Source organism: Fukomys damarensis, unplaced genomic scaffold (assembly GCF_012274545.1).
Source record: "Fukomys damarensis isolate Sample0158 unplaced genomic scaffold, DMR_v1.0_HiC HiC_scaffold_37, whole genome shotgun sequence".
NCBI lineage: Eukaryota > Metazoa > Chordata > Mammalia > Rodentia > Bathyergidae > Fukomys > Fukomys damarensis.
This window is the reverse complement of record NW_022900949.1, coordinates 38,204,275-38,228,672: the sequence shown is the minus strand read 5'-3', so window position 1 is coordinate 38,228,672 and position 24,398 is coordinate 38,204,275. Positions and strand designations below refer to the sequence as shown.

The window sequence follows — 24,398 nt, the reverse complement described above, 5'->3', positions numbered from 1 at the left end:
ACTAACCAGAGCAACTGACATGTGAGATATCTGTTGTGCTGTTCTCTTGCAACTGTATCCCTCAGCAATGGCTTGGATCTTCTCTGAACAAGACCTGAAATGCTCCTGTGGTCTTCAGTGTCATTCTTTTATTTAACTGAATGGATCCAAGCAGCTTACTCATAAACTCTTTTGAGAATCTAATGAAAATCATGGATTCTCTGCCATTATAATACCAATAATTCTGAGAATAACTTTAGGGGATTTGGAATGCCTTCCCCCATGAAGCTTAATTTTAGAGATAATTTTTTATTATGTGTGAGAGTACATATTCTTCTGTATTCCACTACACCCTGGAAAAGTATAGATTGTGGGATTGATCTTTGTGGCTGGGATCCAACAGTGAAATTCCTGGTGCTCTGGCCTAAGGTGAAACACCTTGTGCAGGAAACTGTGCAATTCATGATAGTTTCCTTGTGTTTATAAGCTCCTACATCCCTATGAGGACTCATGCTTTCCCCTGCATGTTTATGTTGGGTCTCCATGTTCATCAACACGAATCACACTCAGCCATGGAAGTGGACTTGGTCATCCTCACAGCATTAATTCTGTCCTCCTGCTGACATGGATAGGGTTCTTCTCCCCATCAGTGGAACTTTTTGAATCACTTTGCACATACAGCACCTGAACCTTGTTTTTTTGGTTTTTGTATTGGGGATCAAACTCAGATGCTTGCGAGGCAAGCATGACACCACTGAGCTAAATCCCCAGCCCCTATACCTTATTGTTACATATGGTATATACTACACCCTTATGTGTTTTGGTGGGAGACAAAATGTGCCTTGGGATCAAGAAGCTAAAAATGCAAGATACTTTCTAGGTTTCCTTGCAACTGGAGCCTAGATACTTAGTACAGGCTCTGCTTTGAATTCAGAATTAAGAATTAGTTATACAATGAAGCAGAGCCCGTGGAGAACCATCCCTAGTAGCAGTGACCATGGTGGTCAGCTTTCTAGGAGATTTGAGTTTACTTGTCTGATTGGCAGTATCTGGAATTATTTCCAGGGGGATCATTAGTTCCAGCCACAGTGTTGAGTGCTGTGTGGCAGTGCCAGTAGCTTCAGGGCTGAGTGAGGTCACTGCACATTAAGCCATGCTTATTAAGAACTTTAGCACAGACTTCCTTTTATGGGTTTCTGTTCACTAGTGTTTCTCCAGCATCATTGTGGCATTTTTAAAAAATCTTCAGTGGTAATCATTGGCACTCTGATATATGTCTTTCTGGGGAAACTTTGGCAGAAGTAAGAACAAATTTATTCCTCCACTGAATGTGATTAACCCAAAATAATGACACTAGGAAAGAATACAAGCTGTTAGATTTGGGGTTTTTTAGGTGTTGAGAACAAGGAGAAAATATAGCATTTCCCTGACTTATATTTTGATTTTTGAGTGTTGACCTACTGAATCTGACAATTAAGTCTAGAAGTCTTTTGGCCAAGTTTTTGGGGGTCTTCTATGTAGAGTACCATATCATCAGCAAATAATGACATTTTAACTTCTTCCTTTCCTATCTTTAATCCTTTTATTTCTTTCTCTTGTCTAATTGCTTTGGCTGATGTTTCCAGAACTATATTGAACAGGAGTGGTGATAATGGACATCCTTGTCTTGTTACTGATTTTAGTGTGAAGGTTTTCAGTTTGTGGCCATTTAATATGATGTTGGCTGTTGATTTTTCCATAGATAGCCTTTATTAAGTTGAGATAGACCATCTATTCCAATTTTCTGCAGGGTTTTTATCATGAATGGGTGCTGAATTTTTTCAAATGCCTTTTCTACATCTATTGAGATGATTGTATGGTTTTTGTCCTTGTCTTTGTTAATACAGTGTATTGCATGTATTGATTTACATATGTTGAACCATTCTTGCATCCCTGGGATAAATCTGACTTGATGATCATCTCGATGATCTTCTGTATTCTGTTTGTCAGTATCTTATTAGGAGCTTTGCATCTATGTTCATTAGTGAGATTGGCCTGTAGTTCTCTTTTTTGATTGGGTCTTTCCCTGGTTTCGGAGTCAAAGTAACACTTGCTTCCAGGAATGAATTTGGAAGTATTGCTTCCCTTTCAATTTCATTGAAGAGTGTAAAGAATAGTGGTGATAGTTCTTCTCTAACTGTTTTGTAGAGTTAAGCAGTTAAGCCATCAGGGCCTGGGATTTTCTTTGTTGCTAACCTGACATATTTTGGGATGATAAGGCCCTATTTGTGAATGCTACTCCAATGCTTAATGCTTTCAGTGTTTTATCATTGAGCTGAAGTGGAATCTGTTCTCTGCCATTTCTTGGATTTTGAACTAGAATGATTGACTTATCTCTTCTATACTTTATTTCTTCTACTTTATTTTTTACAAATGTATCTGAAAGTCATGGAGAGTTTATAGGATCCATTTTAAAGACATTTGTGCTATGTATAATATATCCTGTGTGAGAAGCTAGCATTCAATAAATACAAAGATCATCCCTCTTACTCTGGCATTAAGAGGCCTTCGCACTGGATCCAACCCATATTTTCAGTCTTTCCTCTTATTATTCCTCTCTTTGCAATGCTTCAGGACACCATGTTTCTTAAATGAAACCTTAACATGTCATAATCAATCCCATAATTCACTTCTGTATTCCTGCTGCTTAGTGTTGGCTCTCAATTGGATCTATCTCACTTGCCCCACACCTCCCCATGCCTTCACAGGCTAATAACTTCCCTCCATGAAGAACTTCTGTCCCAGCCATATCCGCACTCTGGTCATCTATCACAGCGAGTACCTTTTGTCTCTGTTCTGGTGACATATAGGTCAGATTTCACTCATTCTTGTATGAATGAACCAGGATTTGCCCTGGTAAGCTTAGGAAAATAGTAGATCATGGCACTTTAGATAACTTCCCAGGGGAAAGGGAGCCAAGCTTCTACTATTTCTGCTCTATCTGTAAGGTTTCAAGTAGAGCATCACAGATATTTATTTATATCCAATGCTATTAAACATTCATGTTGCATGGTTCCCTCTGTTCCACTGTGCTCCCCGTATAGCCTCTCATTCTTATTCTTTCTTGTTATAATTAAAAATTGGCTACTGATTATGATTTGTCTTCCCAAATGGATCCATAGACTTACTTCAATGAGAAGCTGCAGGAAGAAACTTCTGAATATTTAAAGCTGAAGACCAAGGTCAGCCAGCTTTTCCTTAAGTCACATTTGTAGACCACTTTCATTTTCAAGCTACATCAATGTCTATACCTGGTACATAAAATGGCTTGATTGAACTTAAAAGAAAACCCACCTTCCTACTGACTTTCAGGATTTCTGTCATAAACATGGCTGAGATTCTCCTTATTTCTCTCTTTCAAAAGTTTCAAGTTAACCTGATTAAGGAGGTACAAGACTTAGAAACACTGGCTAACAACACATTAGTCCATGAGTCTGGGATTCATTAGAGTTTGGATTACAAAGATGGAAGACTCACTCGGGTTACCTCAACTTGGGTGAGTGTATTGTGAGGACACAGCGGCACTTAAGGGAAAGAAAAAACAGGAATCTGGAAGGCGTGGTAGTCAATAGGAGAGTAAGGATATGAGCATGGGACAAGAAGATTATCACCTTGCCCCTCAGGATCAGGAGGGCAATGATTTTCAGTTTGTGCTTCATACAATGGAGTGTAGCCCTCTCTCCATGTCTGCCTTTTTGTATATTCATTTCTGTTCTTGTTCTAACACTTCTGCCCTCTCTTCTCCTAAATGTCTAGATTTCCAGAAAGGAAGAGTCATATTGGATCTCCAGCCATCATGGCTCCTATTCAGACAGAGCCTTAGAGATGTGCCTCTCTGGTCCTTGCCAGCTAGACCATACTGACTGCACTGGGTCCAGTTTTGGTCTCAGCCACTCTCCTGTTGTAAGATGGGACATCTGTGCGGTAAGAATCTGGACACCTGTGCTTCAAGATGTGCAAACGTCATCAGTTTGCCTCACAAAAGAGGTGTGAGTTTGCAGAAACCTAGAGGTTAGTGGAAACACAAGGAGCCATCAAATAAAACCGCACATACACAGATGGGCTCTGTCAGGGCCTCCTGAGTCCTTCTAAAAATACAGAATTCTGGGTCTCACTCCAGATCTACCAGTAAATTAAAAATCTCAGAGGGGAAGTCTACACACACACAAAACACACACACACACACACACACACACACACACTCTTTATTTTAAATCTCAAGTAAACAGAGCTCTGACCTTGTGAGGAAGCAGAGCCAGATGAGGAATGAGGAGGATCAGACTGAGGCCTAGGAGGTCTCTGCTTCTCTTAAGGAAACTGGGAGAATTCTGATGTGCCGTGGTGGAAGTAAGGGTAAAAGCACATCTGCTAAAAACTGATGAGGTGAAGTCCTTCATACAAATAAAAATATGAAGAATATATTTCCCTGTAGCTCCTAGGTATACACAAAATCTGAGACTAGCAAAAACTAGTGTTAAATTCAAATATAACAAATTATTGATGTGGTCTCAAACAAAAGTTAAAGTAGACTTTTTTCCTCACCCATAACTGGCATATTTAGTGAAATATCATGAGAAATGCATAAGGTAATTTTTTTTTCAAAATGCTACCTGAGTTACAAATATCTTCCATTTTGCTGGGAGAAAGCTAATAAACTATCTGATGATGTTTTAAAGAAAGAGTTATTTATCATAAATACAGCCTAATAATCAGTACCACTATAACAGATAAGCACAAATTTCTTCTGGGTATTATTATCTTTATTACAAAACAAATATTTTATGGGGAGGTAACATTTCAAATGGTATTTAACAAAAATCAATTGAATTTTATATACAGAATTTTGCAATGTATGAAGAGAACCCAGAGGATATTATTTTCTAGCATTGCACATAAACTGATTTTAGAAAAAATGATGCTAAAATTTCTGTAGGTAAAGGGGAATTTGCTTCCCTGCTCTCCTCTCTAGTCCTCCTACCATCACCAGTCAGGGTGTGGTCACGGGAGTCCCATAAAAAAACACTAAGTAAGATAAATTAGTTGAAAAAAAAGAGTTTTGTTTATCCAAAACACCTCATTGTGCTAGTTTGAAAGTGCTTTCATAAACTAAATATTTAATCACATAAGATTTACTATCATTTAATCCCCAGAGTAAATAGAATTTCTCTTGTTTTCGGGGAGAAATCCCACACTGCCTTCCACTTCCAATGGTTTCTCCACTGTGTCTCACCAATTTTCTAGGCAAGGTTGGTCACCCCTTTCTGTGCTCCCATACGCTTTGTTCATATCTCCCCAAAGGCCTTCACCACATGACGATTTCTGCTGCCCTCCTACACACCCCTCTTTAACTCTCTGCATCTCTCTAGAAGCTCCTCAGGAGCAAGAAGTGAGTCTGAGGTTTTGCTGTATCCCTAGCAATTCATACAGTGCCTGGTGCATCACAGAACCCCAATAACCACCTGTCAGGTCAATGAGCTCAGAGTCATCTCAGGTGCAGGGCTGTGAGCAAATCTCTCCTGCCCTCCAAGCTCACCGAGTGTGTCCTGGTGTCACTCTATGTTATTTCAACTTTTATGAAACAGTGCCACTCTTGGAACCACTGTGACGTTTAGTAAATTCTTGCAGAAAGTACTGACTGGTCTTTCTGATTAAAATATCGATAAATTACAGTTATGGCGATTTCCCTATTCTTGAAGCCCAGGATCCCCTTCTGTGAGAGCCACTTCTTAGGACAGCACATGTTAGTAGCCATCCTGACAGTCATTGTCATCTTGGTCCCCCATGGGTTTGTTGTGATATGAGTCCATTGTCAGTTTTCTACTCTCAGACTCCATGTTTTTGGGATGAATATCCTCCTCACTACTGGATGTACTCTCTGTGGAGTTGCTATCTTCTTTTGACCTGCTGCTGTCCTGAGAATCGCTGTCACCATCTTCCCCAGAGCGGCTCTCTTGACTCTGGCTCTCTGTGGATGTGCTCTGGGACTGCAGGCCCTCCTGGCTGGAGCTGTTGTCATCCTCAGGGGACTCCCGACTTTCTTCTGAGAACCTGAGGCTCTCATTGGATTCACTGTCCGCTTGCTGCTCTCTGGATTCACTCTCTGAGCTGGAGAAGGTATTCAAGATGTCTTCCTCACTGGAATTGCTGTCTTCCTGGCTGGTAGCATCTGGGTTGTCACCCCTGGACTCACCCATCACCTCCTCCTGGGACTCGCTACTACTCTCCTGGGGTGACGGGTCCACCTCCTGACTGGACTCACTGCTGGGGTCTGGCAGGTCCTCAACATCCTCTTGGGACTGGCTCTCACTGCTGTCCTCTTGAGAGTCACTCTTGCTATCTTCCCTGGACTGGTCTGGGCCATCTTCTTGGGAGTTGGTGTTTTCTGTGGAATCACTCCTGAGGTCTTCTATTGTGTCACTATCCTCCAGGTCACCTCTGTCATCTTCCTCAGAAATATGAGACTTTCTGAAAAACTTCCTGCTGGGAGACTCCACTGACTGTTTGTCACCTGAGTCCTGAGTGCCTTCCTGCTTGCTGTCCCCTTGGGACTCCTTGGATTTGACACCGGCACTGTCCATTCTGGAGCTGCCTCCCTCACTTCTAGTGCTGTCTGGGTGGTCATTCTGCACTCCGTCCTCATGGAACTCCGAGCCGTCCCCATGGCTGCTGTCCCCCTCACTGCCACCTCCCAACCAGTGCTCATCGCTCTCACTGTCCACCCCATCCTCACCATCAAGGTCCCTGCTGTCACTGGCCGGATATTGGATGCTGTCCTCTCGGGAGGCACTATCTTCCCTGGACTGCGTGGTATCAGCAGAATCTTCCTCATTGCCCAGTCTGGAGATGCCACCCTCTAGACCCTGTTTGGGCCCCAAGTCATTGTCCTCATCACCGAAGGTGTCATCTCCACTGTCATCCTCATCATCTTCTTTATCATCGCCTTCTTTCCCTGCACTCCTAGAGAGGCCACCAGTGGGTCTAGAAACATAGTGACCATCATCAGAGGTAAGGTCCTCCTCTGTCTCCGTGCTGTCCCTAGGGTCTTCATTTGCCTGGAGTTTGGGGTAAACAGACAGGGTTAGTTTTCCTGGAGCTGATATTCTAGCACCCTTCCAGGCTCTTTCTGCTCTTCTCCCTGTGTGCCTCCTCTGACCCAAAGTCAGTGGTACTGCTCAATAACATCTATGCCAGAGCTTCTACAGGAACAAAGAGAGGTTCCATAGAGGCTCACATCACCCATCTCCCTCATTGAACACACTCACTCCCTGCTCAAGCAGGAGTTATTGCCCTCACCTGAAAACTTGGAGAAAGTCAAGGTCACAAATCACAAAGTCTTCAAAGAAAAGCAGTTCCCCAATTCCATGTTTTAAAATATCTACACTGTTCTCCTGATAAGACTTTAGAAAATAGGGATAAAGGAGCTAATACTTCATCTTCTAGCTCTGGCTCAGTGTAGAATCCAACATGAGCCAAAGAAAGGTTCCAGGAGAAACCACACCCAGGAATCCCTGGAGCCCCCACAGGGTTGAGATTGGTCAAAGAGGTAGGACAGGGGGGTGGGTAGGGCTCAGGGGCAGAGGATGTGCTTAGCATGCATGAGGCCCTGGGTTTAATTAAATACCCCCCATAAAAAAGTAAGAAAATAATGATATATAGTATAGTCTTCTTACAAAAGTTAGGTTAATCTTTTTTTAGTTAACAGGTACACTTAAGCTAGATCTGCCTTTCTCACCTCATGCCCACAGAGGGAGTTATTTTAAAGAGATACTGAAGTCATCATGCTTCTCTCCTCTTCCATGGTATTCTTGACCTGGAGGTGCTCTCCAGGGCCAGCAGGCACTTCATGTGGGCAGAATAATTTTTATTGCCTGAACTACATTGATCCCGTTCTAAAAGTACCATTATAGAAAGCTGCTGAGTGAGCTGTGACTTGTCTGATAGTCTATGCCCTCCTGTGTGTGTGTATGTGTGTGTGTGTGTGTGTGTGTTTACAATGTCTCAGATGACAAAAATAGAATGAGCAGCATGTCCACGTCTCAACTCTGCTCCCTCATTTTCCCCTTCTTACTTTATGGGACTGTTTAGGAAGCAGAACCAATGGTTAGAAAATATTATATTTAGAAATGTTGCCAGGTAATTTAATCTGCCATCATTTCCTTCAATGCCTCAATAGCCAGAAAAGTTAAGAAAGCTTAATTACCTGTTCTTCTGAGCTAACTTTACTTTCTTCTGATGACTCACTGTTCTCCTGAAACAGAAAAAAAAAATGTTTATTTTCCTCAGGAAAGAAAAGAATGTGATGCACATCAATTGCTTGAGTTTGTATGCACTACTTCCAAAGTGGGAAACAGTGCTGAGAAGAGTATCAAAGTCAATTTATGACAAAAACAAATGCAAAGTTACCACAGGTGGTGCTGGTGAGAGAGCCAAATGACCCTGTAAAAAAAAAAGAAGAAGAAAAACATGACTTTTTCATAGACAGATTATGTCAATGCAAATATGTAGAAAACCCTTAGGTGATTTCAAATCTTTTTGCTATTTATTTTACCTCTCCCTGAGCTACAGTGAAGTCTTACAATAAAATCACTGAACATTGAAAGTGTGATGACTACTAAACCCGAAAAGGTCATGGAATGTAAAAGATATGATATGACACATACAAACATACTTGTATACTTTCATTGAAATTGGCTATTCACACGACTTAGAGGAAATATAACAGGATAATAGCGTCAGAGCTCAGAGTCCACATTCAAGTCTCAGTTAACATGTTGGTTTTGGCTTCAGTCCTCAAAACCAACATGATGGTGTAAGCTCTGGAAGCCCCATGTTCCAAGAAAGCCCCGGGACCCAGAAGAGCTGGAAGTGTTGCTTTCTCCTTTCTCTGTATGAAAGTGGGCGAATCACTTCACCCATTGGTTTCTTACTGATCAGTTAAGAAAAATAAACACCTACTATGCTCAACCCGCAAGACTGCTGTATGGAAGGAACCAGCTAAGGCCTATAGAGACATCTTGAGCCCCATTCAAGGAAATATGAACTCAACAGATCGTCTGTTTCTAAATATCCACTTTATAAAATTCAACAGACAAAAGTGAACCGAGAAAGCCACAAAACCTTTCTCGAGTCATCAAAAGGCACTGATATTAAAAACAAATGCTAAATCTGAAATTTAACTACATAGTTACAGTTCTGATTTTTCTCACCTTCCTTAGTCTCATAAGAACTGTGCAAATGCCTGAGGAAATTGTGCCTTCTCCCCACAGCCCTGCATTTTCTCTCCCTTCCTCCTGGAGCAGAGTAAGGTCCTGGGTGTAACCCAGGCACAGAGCGGGGCAGAGAAGCTGCCACCCGTCTGCCTTCCCCGTGCCACTCCGAAGCGTGTTTGTGGGCTCAGAGGAGGGACCTGTAGGCACCTGACTCTGCCTGTGTGCTGCAGGCGGCACAATGACAGACTGTGCTCCAGCATCTATCACTTGGAATTCATGGGTGAGACGGAGCAAGACCTCGGTATTTTTCTCGTTTCAAAGCTTGACTGAAGGACAAGGCATGTTTGTGAGTCCCTGGTTCAATGAGAGGATCTACAGTGGCTGCTTTTAAATTAACCAGCCTAGGAGTTGCTCTGACAAAAGTGCATGGAATATTCTGCAATGTCTTTCTGGTTCAAGGAGACCTCTGACATTATTTGGTTACTATGAAAGGCTCTGGGCTCGAGCTGTGTCATATGTGACAGAAAACAAAATAATAGACACAAATATGCCAAGCTTGGCTCCAGATTTTAACCCTCATTGCAAGGGCCAACCTTGAGAATCCACAAACAGCTTAGACCGGGCCCACTCCCTGAGAGGGAAGGGTCAACTCAGCAAGAAAGCACACTCTGCAGCTGCACGGACATAAATTCAAAGTCCTGTGCTAACACTTGCTAGCCATGTCATTTAGACAGGCTAGGTTCCTCTCTGTGCCTCCGTTTCTCATCTGCAAAATGGGAATAGAATATAACATCTGATTCTTAGCCTGTTGTGAACGTGGGAAGTTTAATATAGGTGAAGCACTCAGGCTGTACTTCACGGGTTCTTGTGAATTCATAGCTACTGGGTTATTGAGGGTCCAACACCCAACAAACATTACCATCATTCCCCCAAACTCCCATATCCTCTCATCTGTCTTTCTTTTACCACCTGCCAGGATTTGACTTCCTGCTATGGAATATCTCCTGTTTAAACAGCTCAAGTCCAAACATCTCATGGACAGTCTTGGTCCATTGCTGTCCATCCATTGCACTATTATGGACACACACTAAACTAAGAAAGCTGAAAGAAAAAATGCTTCCTTGCCAAATTATGCTAAGTTGGAGTTGCACTATTCTCTTATATGAACGAAAAAGCGTAGGTTAGTTTGTGAACAGACTCATAGCTTTATCAATGTCAACGTTTGGAAATAACTCAATTATGTTACACTCATCACACATCAAAAGGTTGTATTTCTACTCACCTTCCGTTCCTCAGAGCTCTTGGATTCAGTATTTTGATACCTGGCCACCTAGGAAATTTAGTACACATGGTCAACACCTGGTGAAGGCAGCGGTCGCTTCCATTTTACACACCCAGTAGCAGCAGTGAACAGCATGAATCTGCATCGGGACTAGCGGCAGCCTTGCTAAATCCCAGAGTGTTGTGAGTCTGCCTTAAGGTCTAAGGTGGGACCCCAGGATTTACCACGCTAACAGAGTCCTCATCCACGCTGACTCCGTGAGCCTGGGTGACACTCAGAGAACCACTGCTTACAAGAATCACAGCTATACAAAAGGTAATTGAAGAATAATTCGGACATCTTAATGAAAACAGCTTCCTGAGAAGGACTACAGTAATATCTCAGTCTGTGAACACTTGCATTTGCAAACAAGTCGGTTCACAAACTAAAGTGTTAGGCAAATTTTAACTTCCTTTTGAAAACTCCACCTCAGGTGACAAACACAACAATGGCCATCTTCCTCACACAAACACAAATGCAGCCATCTTCCCCCAAATTTTGTGTTTTACACAAGTTAAATTTGTAAACCAAGGTATCATTGTATTCTCACATGACTGGAATATGCACAGCCACCTGTGCATTGCAATCAATGAAAATTGTGTAGTTGTAAGTACAAAAGGTTTATATTAGTGCTCGCTTTGGCAGCACATATACAAAAGGTTTGTATTATATGTACAATCCTTATCCTGATACTTACTGGAAGAGCACAGGATAGCCCCCAAAGAAGCATCAGCAAGATGCTGGTCTTCATAATTGGGTGTGATGCCTCTACCTGCAAAAAAGGACATAGATGTGTTGTTACCCCAGACTAAAGAAATCAACAAGTATTTATTTTAAGCTGCTTCCTATTAAACTTATTCAAATTCCCAACTGATGAATGGGTGGATAAAGAAAATATGCTTTATCTGTACAATGGAATATTATTCAGCCCTAAAAAGGAATAAGGCACTGACAGGAGCAACTAAGTAGAGGATCTTTGGAAACATTATGGTAAATGAATGAAGCCAAGCACAAAAGAGTATATTCATAGGATTCCAGTTATATGACATGTCTAGAATGGACAAATGTGCAGAGATGGAAAGTAGACTGGTTGTGCAGGGCTTGGAAAGGTGAGGGCTGAAGAATGAGGAGGAGGAGGTACAGTATTCCTCTTGCAGGGAATGCAAAAATTCTAAACTTAATTGTGGGAAAAATTGTTCTTTTTGTGATTATACTAAAAGCTTTCAAGCCATATACTTCAAAGATGTGAAGTGTGCAGTATTTAAGTTGTATCTCAATAAAGCTATTTTTAAAATAAATGAAAATCTCACTGCTGTGACACAAACTGAAAACTTCCAATGAGATTGTCCATGAACATTTCCTCATGACACATAAAATATGATAAATGGGAGAAAAGTAAAGGAAATAGGGGAACTTTGAGCCATTCATTTTGATGATAGCTCCACAGTTTGGCATGGAAGTGAAACCTAGGCAATCTATCCCCCTACAACATTGCATTTATTTATTGATAGAGGTTAGGTACACACACACACACACACACACACACACACACACACACTGGCTTCTAAGCCATATTCATAACTGCATAATAATGTCAAGACAAAATAGATTGTTTTTGCACCTTTTTCTTCATGTTATGGTTCCAGAAAGCTCTTAATATCTACTGTGATGCATGTAGTCATACATTATACATGGTTTTGCTAAACTCTCCTAAGTGCCACTCACAGCTCAGAAGAATCAAGGGAAAATTAGAGGTTTCAGATATACTTGTGAATCACGCTGAGAGAAACACTACAAATCGAACTGTATTTTTCTGGAAGGTGGCTTCATTTCACACTTCCAGAATTAGTGATTTCAACCCAATGTGTTCTATGTCTAAATGTGGACTTACTGATGCTAATGTAAAAGTTATCAAAGTGATTTAAAGGACAGCCATCCACTCTACACTAGTGAGCCCTTAAGTCTGCTCTCGTGTAGTTGTCCTGTGGACTTCCACATATTTTGCAAAATGTCCTGCAAGTTTATCTTAAGCTTTGTTTCAAGCTTCACATTTGTGGACTTTTTTCTTTAAATATTAAATATGTGCTACTAGTGACAAGAGATGTAAGCTAAAGTTTCTCTACCCTGGCTGTATATTAGTATTAGTAACACCTAAAAAAATTTAAAATACTCTTGTACAAACCTCCTTTGAGTATAATAAATCAATTCACTGAGAATGGAATTATGTATGATTTTAAAGTCCTTCTCATGATTTTAACCCTTGCTCTCAGAAGAAAATGTTGCTGAATATCTGAATATGGTGAATATTGTCTGACCATTGAGCACAGGAAGTCATCTAATCTAATCTCATTTTTCTAATTTATTCAAGAAAATAATAAAAAGCCTAAGACAAGCTAAAATGTTTTCTCACTTCTACTTTCTTGCAGCTCAAATGGCCAAATATAAGCTCTTATATTATGGGCACGATCCCTCTTCAGTGCAGCTAGTTTTCAAATTCCTGTCACTTTCTTTATTCCAATTCAATATACTACATAATAGCCTTCATGTTTTAATTTCTTTTTTAACCCTTTGCCTAATGCTAACTGAAAAGAGCCTACAAAGTGCTGAACTGCAAATCAAAAGGTATTACTCCCTTTTAGTTCTCATAACACATTTTTAAGTTCTTAGATTCATTTTTTTAAAAAGTAAATTTTCCCCAAATATGATATTCTCAAAATAACTGCCTATGAGTGATTTCAGTATCATGGGCCAAATGGAAGTTAGGCAATTCCCCACTTTAATTGTCCAAGTGAAATTTCAATGGTGTGATGATCTCGTGATGCTTTGAGTACTAGCAAACATCCAGCCTTGATAAAAGATAAATGATGATTGAGTTCTTTTGTACTTTCTTCAGCATCTGTGTTATTAACAGTTTAAAACTAAGGGCAAGCCATTGCAAATTATTCTACTCCAATCAGTGCTGCATATTTTTTACTAAGGAACTGCATCCTTCCTATTCTCAAGTTTCTTAGGCATGGAATATTGTGATCTAAGGAAGATGTGCCAGCTTGCTCAGGCTTCTAACAACACCATTTAACACCCTGATCTAAAACAATAATTTCCCAAGTAGAAGTCTGGTAAACAAAAACAAAACACACCCTAACACCTGAAGAGATCCAGTGTTACCTCCCGAGGAATATAGTTTACTCTTAAGCATTAAAGAAAAACAGATATGAAATGCTATGTTAGATTTCCAATTAATATTTTTATAAAAATAAAGATATGTATTTCCAAATGAGAGCACCAAGCTTTTATAAACCATTTAGCTCCTATGTTAGAGTAGAATCAAACATGCAGCAGTCTTATTCTAAATAATAAATTAACAAATTAGTTATGAGCCTGAAAAATTAGGAGTCCAGAAGCCCCAGATCTTCTTCATTAACTGGTCGATGTCATTTTTACATGCTGCCATTTTGCAACAACAGGTGTGAACAGAAATCAACAACCTTGATCTCAGTTTCACCTGCTTGAAGGTTAGTGTATTAAAGATTATATCCTTTCTCAGTTGCTTTCCCAGAGTAGAAAAGATCCAAATGGATCTGAAGAGAGGAAGTGTGGTCCAAGTTTTAAGTACAAATGAAACTTCTTCAGATTCCCAAACGAGGAAAATTTTTCTGGAAGCTCCTCTACATTAAATTTTACTTACAAAGTACCGAGATCTTCTCTTACATAAACTGAAATGAAAGAAATAGGCCAAATGAAGGAAATCAAAGTTGAAGGATCATAGGCTCCTTCTCTCTCCTTTGGAAAGTACCTTATATTGCAATTTTCTTATTTTTGTTTTACTATTGTTATCCTTCACAAATAATAATGAACAATATATTCATTTACTAACAGTGAACAAATACTTTCTCAGAGCAGTGAATATGCCAAATGCTGTTCTAGGTGCTATTCTAGCTAAATAGAAATTAATAGTGATGATGATAATAATAATAAATAGCTAATAAAATAATAATAATAAGCTGGTCTCACAAAAGCAGATTTGTCAACAACTCGACTAACCAAAATCTGCTTGAATGTTTCATTATTATTCTTCAAAAATAAAGTAGAATTTGGCCAGGATGTGAAGGCTATCAGGAGTTTAGAGACCTGAAGTAATAAGAGTTTCCAACCTTTCCTATTATAACTGTCTTGAGGGTTCCTTTAATCAATCCAGTGTTCCACTCCTATGTATCCCAAATATGGATTGTGAAGAGCTCAAAGCATCTAAAGCACATTGATCCACATCAGCATTTGGTGATGAAGAAGCAGGCTGCTGCACTGTAGAAAATTTCTCATCCATAGGCCTTTAATCAACAATGATAAAGTAAGGCAGTCTATATGAGCCTTGATTAAACAAAGTTTGGTTAATCATAAGTTACTGCTCCGGTAGAGGAAAGCTCACTTGAAGTATTGTTACAGCACATGGAATCTTATAGATGTCACACAAATGCTGGCCTGACCATAACTCCCACTCTGTGTTATAGAAGACAGACACTGCTGATATAAATGAAGAAGTGGAAGAAACAAGGTAGAAATACAAATGGATAGGGTCATGCACATACCTACACCTTCTACACTGCAAAAATGTTAAGAGATGACTACACTCAGAATTCCTTGAATTGCAACTAGCAAGGCATCCTGCTATCATGAACACCCAACCAACCAATACATATGCATTGTAATTATCACACCCTTGGCTCATGTCCATGATCTTAGCATCTTCTCTCACTTATTTGTTCAGTTTGCAATGAACACTACTCAATGCCCTCTAGATGAATAACATAAATAGTTTTCAGTTTAAAAGACTGTGTTTTGAAAATCCTGCCAATCTAGTTGAGTCTTTCACAATATCTTCATATTTAGGGGCATAAATGTAGAAGTTTTATTTGTTTTGCTAATTAAAGCTAAACTTCAAACCAACCTTCCATCATGCCCTTGTTCAGCAAACTCTCTTTCTGCAAAGATCTAAGTAAAGCGTTACCAGGAAAAATATTTGACTCTCCTTACTTAACATATCATTTTAACATCATTTTTCGCTATGGCATTAACGACAGGAACACAAATGGGAATCAGCTTCCCCTTCTTTTTCTGCATGTCATAATGCCTTTCAAGTTTACACATTTGATATTTTCAAGTAGCATAGTAAAAGTAATTGAAAATTAAATGATGAAAATTTCTTACCCTCTTAAGTTCTGACAGACTTGTCTCCAAAAGATAAGGTTGAAGTTCTCACAGAAGAATCTCAGTGAAGCCACTCTTGTGTTGCTAGTTTGAATGTTTCTCTAATGGTACAGGAATTTAAACTCTGCCACAGCTCTTCAGAGCCAATCAGCACCAGGCTGGGGGTGACTGACATCACAGGTGTCCCTGGGACCCCATACACCCACACTTCCTCCAACTGCAGAGCCAGGTTTTCCCTAAAAAGCTCTTGTGGTTCCCAAATGACTAGACTAGTTTCCCTTAAATTGAAGATCTTCTGAAAGCTTTATTTTGATTTCTAAATATATGTCATTCACATCCACGCAGGATTATGAACATTATAAACAATGACAATGTCTTCCACCCACAAACAGATTCCCTCAGTTCCAAAGATGGGAAAAAGAGAGTCAGAGTTAGGCAGAAAGTTTCCTGTTGGTGTACATTTCCAGGTAGTACAGGAGAGAAGCTTCTAAAATACTAGATTTTCTTAAATGATTGGTGTACAGAATATAAGTTTTTATTTCTTCTCTTCTCTTCTTTTAACAACCTTTATTACTGTATCCCCTTTCTATCCTCTTGCTGCCCCCTTTAAACCTGCAAAGACCCCACCCACCTTCTTACTAATTTAATACCCACTCACATAATTCAATGGTGATTGAAAATGTTAAAATTCTTCACTTGATTAACTTCTGGTTTTTGCAAGAAAAAAAAACCTAACACTTTATCCCCACCTCCAGCTGCTGATCACATTTCTGTGACTCTGAAATAAGAATTGCATTACGGAGAAAATGAGGTGAAGCCAATTTTCAGGAGACAGTATGCCATCACCAAAAATGTAATTACATGAATAAAATTATATTTACCAGAAGTCCTCAGGAAGTGTAGTGAAGGCTGTTATACAGATATGGAAGTGGGGTTGGCACCTCTCCAAGAGTGTGCTCAAGTAACAATAAGATGACCACTGAACAAACATTTAAAGAATATAAGCCACTGCCCTTTAATTTCCTCAAGAGTGGGGATGGTTGCTTTGTTTGCTGGTATCTATCTACCCAGTGCCCTGGTAGCGAGGACAGTTCTTGGGTCATAAGAAGCACTCAGTAAATATTTTCTGACTGACTGAATGGATTGGGTTGAAAATGAACCAAGTTATTAGCTTATTGTAGTATGCACGTGACGCACTCTCACTTTTTACAAATGTTCTGTTTGGCATTGTAGTTGATACTCCTAATGACCTAGATCTAGAAAATTAAGGTGCCAAATTTTTCCAGGAAATGGATATTAAATATGTGGATTGTTAGCTTACTCAGTGTGAAAGGTGGACTCCCGTGGGGAAAAGAGGCAGAAAATGAGGAGCTATGAGTCTATTTTCATATAGTGTTGATTAGAAGGCCAAAGTTCATAAAGGAAGTTATAAATTTCCTGCACTCTGTTCTGGTTCCGAATTACATTCCCTGATGGCTTCATGGGCCTTGACTGAGGTCTATATTAGATGAACCTTATAATCTTATGTCAGAGTGGATTCTGGGGAGATTTGGGTGAAGGGCACTACAGGTCATTATTTTATTTATTCTTTTAATTCTTTTTTGAGACAGGGTCTTACTATGTAGTTGAGACTGACCTGGAATTCACTATGTAGCCCAAGCTGGTCTCAAACTCATAGTTATCCTCCTGTCTCAGCCTCCCAAGTGCTGGGATTACAGGCATATGCCACCACGCCAGGCTCTAGAGCATTGTTTTTAGATCACTACATATCTCCACAGGAAAAGAGGAGCATGTATGTAACAAAATTTAAAACTATGGACAATATTTATAATAAAACTAGGTGTTTTATTTACCTATTTATAGATTAAAAACAAAGAGGTAACTTGTATCATAAAACAACAAGCATGTTCTCATCTCTCACAGAAGAATCTACAGTTATCTGGGGCTATACTGGGGCAGAACATTCAAGATGGCTGCCCACTTGGTTGTCTAGGTATTCAGCAGGAGCTGTTACCCTGAGCACTTCATTTCTTTGCATTGCCTTCTTACAAAACACTTGGCCTTCTTACAAAATGGTGGCTGGACCCAAGGACTCCCCAGAATGTCACTGTCTCCATCTTCAGTGGGCCACTTTACATTCAGGAGGAGATATAGTCTTCACTTGTTGATGTGTGAATTGGCATGTATTTTACAGAGCAGAGGAAATGTTGGAGTCATTTCTGGAGATTAGTTAGTTGTCACTCTGCATGTCAAGTTATAATAGGAAGCCCAAAACAAGGTTGCTGGAGACAAACCATCAACTGCCACAAGATCTCCAGTGTCAATACAGGAAAAAGTAGAGTGAAGGAATAGAGAGCTGATGGATATAAAAACAAGAAAGAACCCTAAAGTGGCTGATAATAGTTGCTGTCTGTGTCAAAAGCACACAACAATGTCTGCAGGAATTAAAGCAGATGGGCCTCTAAGCAGTCACAAAACTAAGCCACCACCAGCCTGCCTTCCCAGACAGGCCCTATAGAAGAAAAATTTCTAAGAATGGAATAAAAAATGCACTAGGTATGGATAGTAGAGTAAGTACAAGAAAGTGAAGGAGAAGAAAATGTACACAAGGAAACTTAAAAAGAGAGCTGCTATATTTTTTAATTCAACATGGAAAAAAAAGAGAGAAAGCTGGATAACATCAGGAAGCTATCCTGAATCATGTTCTTCCAAAGTTATAGGAAAACCAATTTCATATAAATCAAAGGCAAAAAAGTAAAAGTTCTCATAGAACCAGAATAATAACCTTATAGACAACAAAAGTGTGCTGAAAAGATATATTAAAGAATAAAAATTAAAACCATTGCCAGAATTGAAGTATAAGAAATCAAGAAGTACCCATGTTTATAGCAGCACAGTTTGGTATTCATGAAGTTTTTCAGGTGCTCTTTGTCATGGAAGTATCTTATTTCCCCCTCAATTTTGAAAGATAGCTTTGCAGGGTACATCAGTCTAGGTTGGAGGTTGCTTTCTTTTAAGGCTTGAAATACCTCACTCCAGGCTCTCCTTGACTTGAGGGTTGTGCTGAAAATTCTGCTGTAATTCTGATGGGCTTTCCTTTGCATGTGATTTGTTTCTTTTCTCTAACTGCTTTTAGTATTTTGTTCTTCTGTTGGGTTTCTGGGATCTTAACTATTATCTGTCTGAGTGTAGATACTTTTGATCATGACAAGTTGGAGTCCTATATGCCTCACTTATCTGTATGTAAAATTCTTTTCTTCTGTTTAAGAAGTTTTCTAACATTAATTCTGTGGACAGTTTTTTATGTCATTTGTACTTTCTCCTGCTTTTCATGGACTCCAATCAATCTTATATTTTGCTTTACATCATCTAGGATCTATTGGGTTGATTTCTTGTGGCTCCTTACTATTTTTAAGAGATCTCTCTTTTCATGGTCACTGCCCACCATCCTGTATTCTAAATCTGATATTCTGTCTTCAAATTGGCTCGGTCTTCTGTGTTTACTTTCAGTAGAGTTTTTAATCAACTGGATATCGGCTTGAATCTGTTTCATGGTTTCCATTTCTTTCCTTTGCTAAGCATTCATGGCTTCCATCATGATCCTGCACTCATCTCATTTATTTTTTTATCTGTTTCTCTTCTGGAGACTCTAATTAGGTCTTTTATTCTGCTCACCATCTCTGTAGTTATCTGGGAAATTATTTCCGTTTTGAATTTATTTAAAGCCTCATTCATCTGTTTTGTTACTTCCTGTGGTATCATTCAAGGTGACCAGGTGGTTGATTATCAGACTTTTCCACATTGATTGTCCCAAATTTTGCCTTTGGTGAGCTAAAGACTGCATCTTGCTTAAATGTCTTTTCATTTCTATTATTGTTGTTGGTACAGTCCTTGGTTTAATTCCTGGGTTGATACTTTGATATTGTTTATTGTAAGTATCTTTGTTTCTGGTATTTAGAACCCTTATGGAATGATTGCTTCTCAGAAGTGTCTTCCAGATATAGCTGGTATTAAGGTTTTGAGTCTTTAGTGATTCTGGGGCAATCTCATTTTCATTAAAGATGAGTGATTAGAACGATCACAATACTAGCCCAAGTGATACAATCAGCAATAACAATAGAATCAAGCATAGCTTAGAAGATAACAATTTGTGGTAGTTATTAATCTATTACCTTTAACCATGTGAAATAAATAAAAATCAAGGACTAGCCCAAAATATGTTTATCCTGAATAAACTGTTCAGTATAGTAACTTTACCCTTCGGGATGGGGACTTAGAAGGAATAAGGCCCCTTACTGATCTTCACTTCTGCTCTATCTTTAAGATCCCCTGTGTCTCTGCATTGTGGATCCAGGTACAGGAGCAACCAGGAGGCCAGAAGTGGGGGCGGGGGACACACCCCTGGGGTGGTGCTGGAGGTGCCCCAGCACATAGCTGGGAGGCCTGGATGGGGGTGGGGGTAGATGGGGTGAGGCCGCTGGTGGCTTAGGCAACTTCTGTCCTCATCAGTCCATTCGTGGCTGGGAAATAAAATCACACAAAAACCCCTGTCCAGTGGTGGACACTAAAAATAAACTCATTGTTTTGAAACTTCACAAAAGAAAAAATATTAAGTCCCGTTTTTCCTTTATGAGCTTTACTAGCTTATAAAAGATGACATGTCAAAATGACATAAATGAGAAAAAATGATAAAATTACCACTTTGCAAAATGATATGTGCTCCAATATGCACACCTGAGGAATGTGTGTACACCGAGGCAGGGTTGGTGGAGGAAGCAGATGTGGGAGACAAATGGAAGGAGAAACTCACCAGATCCAAAGCCAGCATCAGGAAGTGCAGAAAGCAAAACCAGGATGTTCGTGGGCAATGGCACCCCTTACACGCCACATCTGGTGTACACCTCACCTTGGAAAAGGATTAGGCAAGGGAGAGAGTTGGCACTTCAGTGGCAGCCAAGCCATTGGAACAGGCCACCAATCCCTCAACACTCCCTACTGGGAAGAGGAAGACAAAAAGCAAGATATTCATGAATGAGGGGACCAGAAAAACTGAAAGCCAATGAGAGTGCATATGAAAACACTGGAAGACCCTCGAGAAGCTGAAAATAGGGTGTGATCCTGATAAAGGACCCAGATCTGAGCCCTGAGAAATACCCAGAAGTTATGCAAGACAGTAGTGTCTGTCAACCGAAAGACCCTGGGGAAAGAGACCAGATGACTCAAGAATAAGCACTCACGCATTCCTCTCCAGACACCAGAGATATCCTGCACCCACAGAACCTCCTGCACATTACCTACACCCCACCATCATATAACTACAACCTCCATAATGTCTGACGGACTGTTGATCCTGAGGATCCACCAAGTTTGTGAGCTAAAGAGGAGTATTTCTGGGACAGTGAATGAGGGAAGACCATGGGTAGAGAGCCAGAGCATGGCGCCCTGGCTAGAGGGTCCTGATGGTGCACTAGGTGGAAGATTTGCAGAGGGAGAATACACAGACATCTTCAGGATTTCTCACTTAGGTTAAAGAGCATGGATTAAGAAGGCTGTAATGGAAGACACTGGACAACTGGATGCTATCCCAATTACTCTGCACGCTCTACCTTCCTGAATTAACTGAAAGGTTGACTCCTGGGGCAAGGCAAAAGCTTATGGTTACCCATGTACTAAGTGCAGCTTGCTGCAGTAAAAATGTGACTGTGAGGACACTTTACTTTTGTGTTCTTGCAACTGTGTGGTTTTTGTTTTGTTTTGTTTTTGGTTGTTGCTTCTGTTTCCCACATCTCTTGCTCCCCTTTTCTTCTCCCTTCCTTTTTTTCATCCCTTTATCCTCCCTCTTTTGCCTTATTACTTTCATCTAGGACATATATATGTCTGCATGTGTGCAAAAGGAATTAGAATTAGCCAGCGCTTTAAACTAAATAGTACCTTTCATAGGCATATCAGGTAACTCTTATCAAAAGTGTATATAGAAGAGGATCCAGACATAAGCTATCAACCATTAACAGGTTCTGACATCCTCAATCTCCAATTATACTTTCCTCTGTCTGTTTTCATTCTTCCACTCCCACAAATATTTTCTCAAACTTCTCAAAACTATCATGGAGATTCTTCAAAAAGCTAAAATTAGAAATTGCATTTGATCCAGCTCTTTCTCTTTTAGTTACCTTTGCAAAAGAGTGATACTTGTATACCTATGTTAATGCAGCACAACTCATAATAGCTAAATCTTGGAGGTGACATATACGCAGCAATAGATGAATGGATAAAGAACCTGTAGTATACGTACAAAGGACAACTACTCAGCCATATAAAAGATAAATATGAGTCATTTTTAGGAAATTAAATGTGTCTAATGCTTAGTGAAATAAATCAGACACAGAAGCTTAAATATTGCTTGCTTTCTCTTATATAAGGAACCAAAGTATAAATAATTCAGAGTAAAACAAAAGATAGATAATAGGTAAATAAAATAATAATAGGATAATAGGAAGCAAGGATTACAAATGTGATCTGCAGATGGATGGAAGAAGGGAAGTTGGGGAGAGGAATGGAACAGAAAAAGGATGCAATATGCACATGTACTAAGTCCCGAGAAGAATGCATTCATTAAGTATTGCAAACATGTACTAACAACAACAAAAAAAGTAAAACTAGAGTCCATGTAACTTAAGTACGTGGAATACAGAAGGAATCATTCATTTTCATTGTATGTGAAATTTATTAATTAAAATTCATGCTCAACACAGAAATGAGTCTATTATGCTGTCTGGGGTACAGTTACATTCATTATTGGGATCTTGTACCTTTACATGACAGGTCTCGATTCTCATTTTTCCCCTTGTCCCTGCCCTCCCTTCATCCCCTCTTCCCCTTCCCATTTGCAAACACTTTATTTCCATGTTTTTCATTTTCTCATAGGTAATAAGGGAAAAAATCTGCTCTGATCTTTATAATGTCTTCCCTTGTATGAGGTTTGGGTTTGTCTTTCTCTGCTTTTTCTAGGAGCTTAAGATTCATCATTAGGTTATTTGATCTTGCTCTATTTTTGTACTGTGGGCATTCACTGCTATGAATTTCCCATGTAGAACTGCTTTCATTGTGTCCCATAGATTCCTGTATGTTGTATTGGCATTATCATTTATTTGTAAAAACTGACTAATTTCTTCTTTAATTTCCTCTGTGACCCATACTCTTAAGTGAAATTAATAAGATGCACATGTGTAAATACTGAATAGTTTCTCTGGTGTGAAAAGCTAAAAAAAGTGCAAATTAGGATCAAAATGTGCAATAATAAGAAAAGTTCTAAAAGTGTATAGGAAGTTGGAGGGTAGGGGAAAGGTAAAATGGGAAAAGAAAAATATATGTGAAAAGGAAAAACATGGAAACAATGTGTTTGTAAACAGGGAAGCGTGGAGGTGGTGAAAGGAGGGCTGGGGAATGGGGAAAGAATAAGAACCAAGTCATGTAAAGATAAACATCCCAGTGATGAATGTAACTGTCTTGTATACCTAAAATGTACCAATAAACTTAATTTTTAAAAAAGAAAAAAAAAGAATTGGTGTTAGGGGGAATCCTTGCCTTGCTCCTCGTTTTTGAGGGAATCCATTTAGTCTTTCCCCATTTCATATGATGTTGGCTGTTGGTTTATCACAAGTATCTTATCAAATTCAATTATAGTCCTCTTACAACTATTAGGGGATTTTATGATGAAGGGGTGTTGAATACGATCACGTGGTTTTTGGCCTTGCTCCTGTGTAGCAGACACCTTTGTCCAATATTATCCAGTTATAGTGGTACAAACTTCTTGCCCCTCCACAATTCATCGCCCTTCCATAATTACATCAGAAGTCGCAGAGCTTGGGTGAGTCCACTCCCAGTCAAGGTCAACTGACTCCAGCTAAATTCTTCCTCTCTGATTTAACTGTTTATTTTCTTTAACAAATATCTCTTGTGTCCTCATTTCACAGTCCTGCCTGCTTGATACTTGTTATCAGCAGGTGTCCCAAGGCCTGCCCAGTTTCCCCCTTCCCACACTTATAATGAATAACACCAGATGTCCCGGGAGCTTTTCGTCTTTGCTGCCCAGAGCAGTTCAGGTCATCCCAAGGTTCAGTTTCTCTCAGATCTCTGTCTCTTTGTGGTTTTTAATTCTCACTTTCCTATCTTGCAGGCAGTTGTACTGGCTTGCAGGAGGCCAGGACCACCTCAGGGGTCTCTGGCAACTCCCGTTGTTACCCTTTCCCTATATTTCCGTTTATGTGATGTATTACATTTATTGATTTACATATGTTGAAACATCCTTAAATCTCTGATAAAACTCACTTGATCATGATGTATGATCTTTTTATGATGCCCTGATTTCTTTTTTTCTCTCTTTATTGAGTTTATTGGTACATTCTAGGTATACAGTACTGTTAAATTCATTATTGAGATTTGTTTCAAGGGAATTATGAGTTTTCAGAGGCATATTGTTGCCTTGTTTGCTCGTGTTCCCATGTGTGTGTGTGTGTGTGTGTGTGTGTTCACTATTGAGTGCAAAAGAATGAAAAGATTTTGTTGTCAGTATGAAGGCCGCTTTAGTTAGATTCTTTTCCAGAAGTTTTATCTTGGTTTATTTTTCAGAAGGTATCCATTCTACTTCA

General features: G+C 39.6%; 1 protein-coding gene across 1 annotated transcript; it reads right to left on the bottom strand.

The window, feature by feature from the left end:
- Positions 1–5,624: 5,624 nt before the first annotated feature.
- Positions 5,625–15,822, bottom strand: Dmp1 (dentin matrix acidic phosphoprotein 1). The gene is made up of 6 exons (XM_010606738.2): positions 15,751–15,822; positions 11,246–11,320; positions 10,510–10,557; positions 8,422–8,454; positions 8,219–8,266; positions 5,625–7,070 (listed from the first exon to the last, which is right to left on the bottom strand). Exons 2-6 carry the CDS (start codon positions 11,297–11,299, stop codon positions 5,760–5,762), a joined length of 1,494 nt encoding a protein of 497 aa, XP_010605040.1. The 5' UTR covers positions 11,300–11,320; positions 15,751–15,822; the 3' UTR covers positions 5,625–5,759.
- Between the last annotated feature and the right edge of the window lie 8,576 nt (positions 15,823–24,398).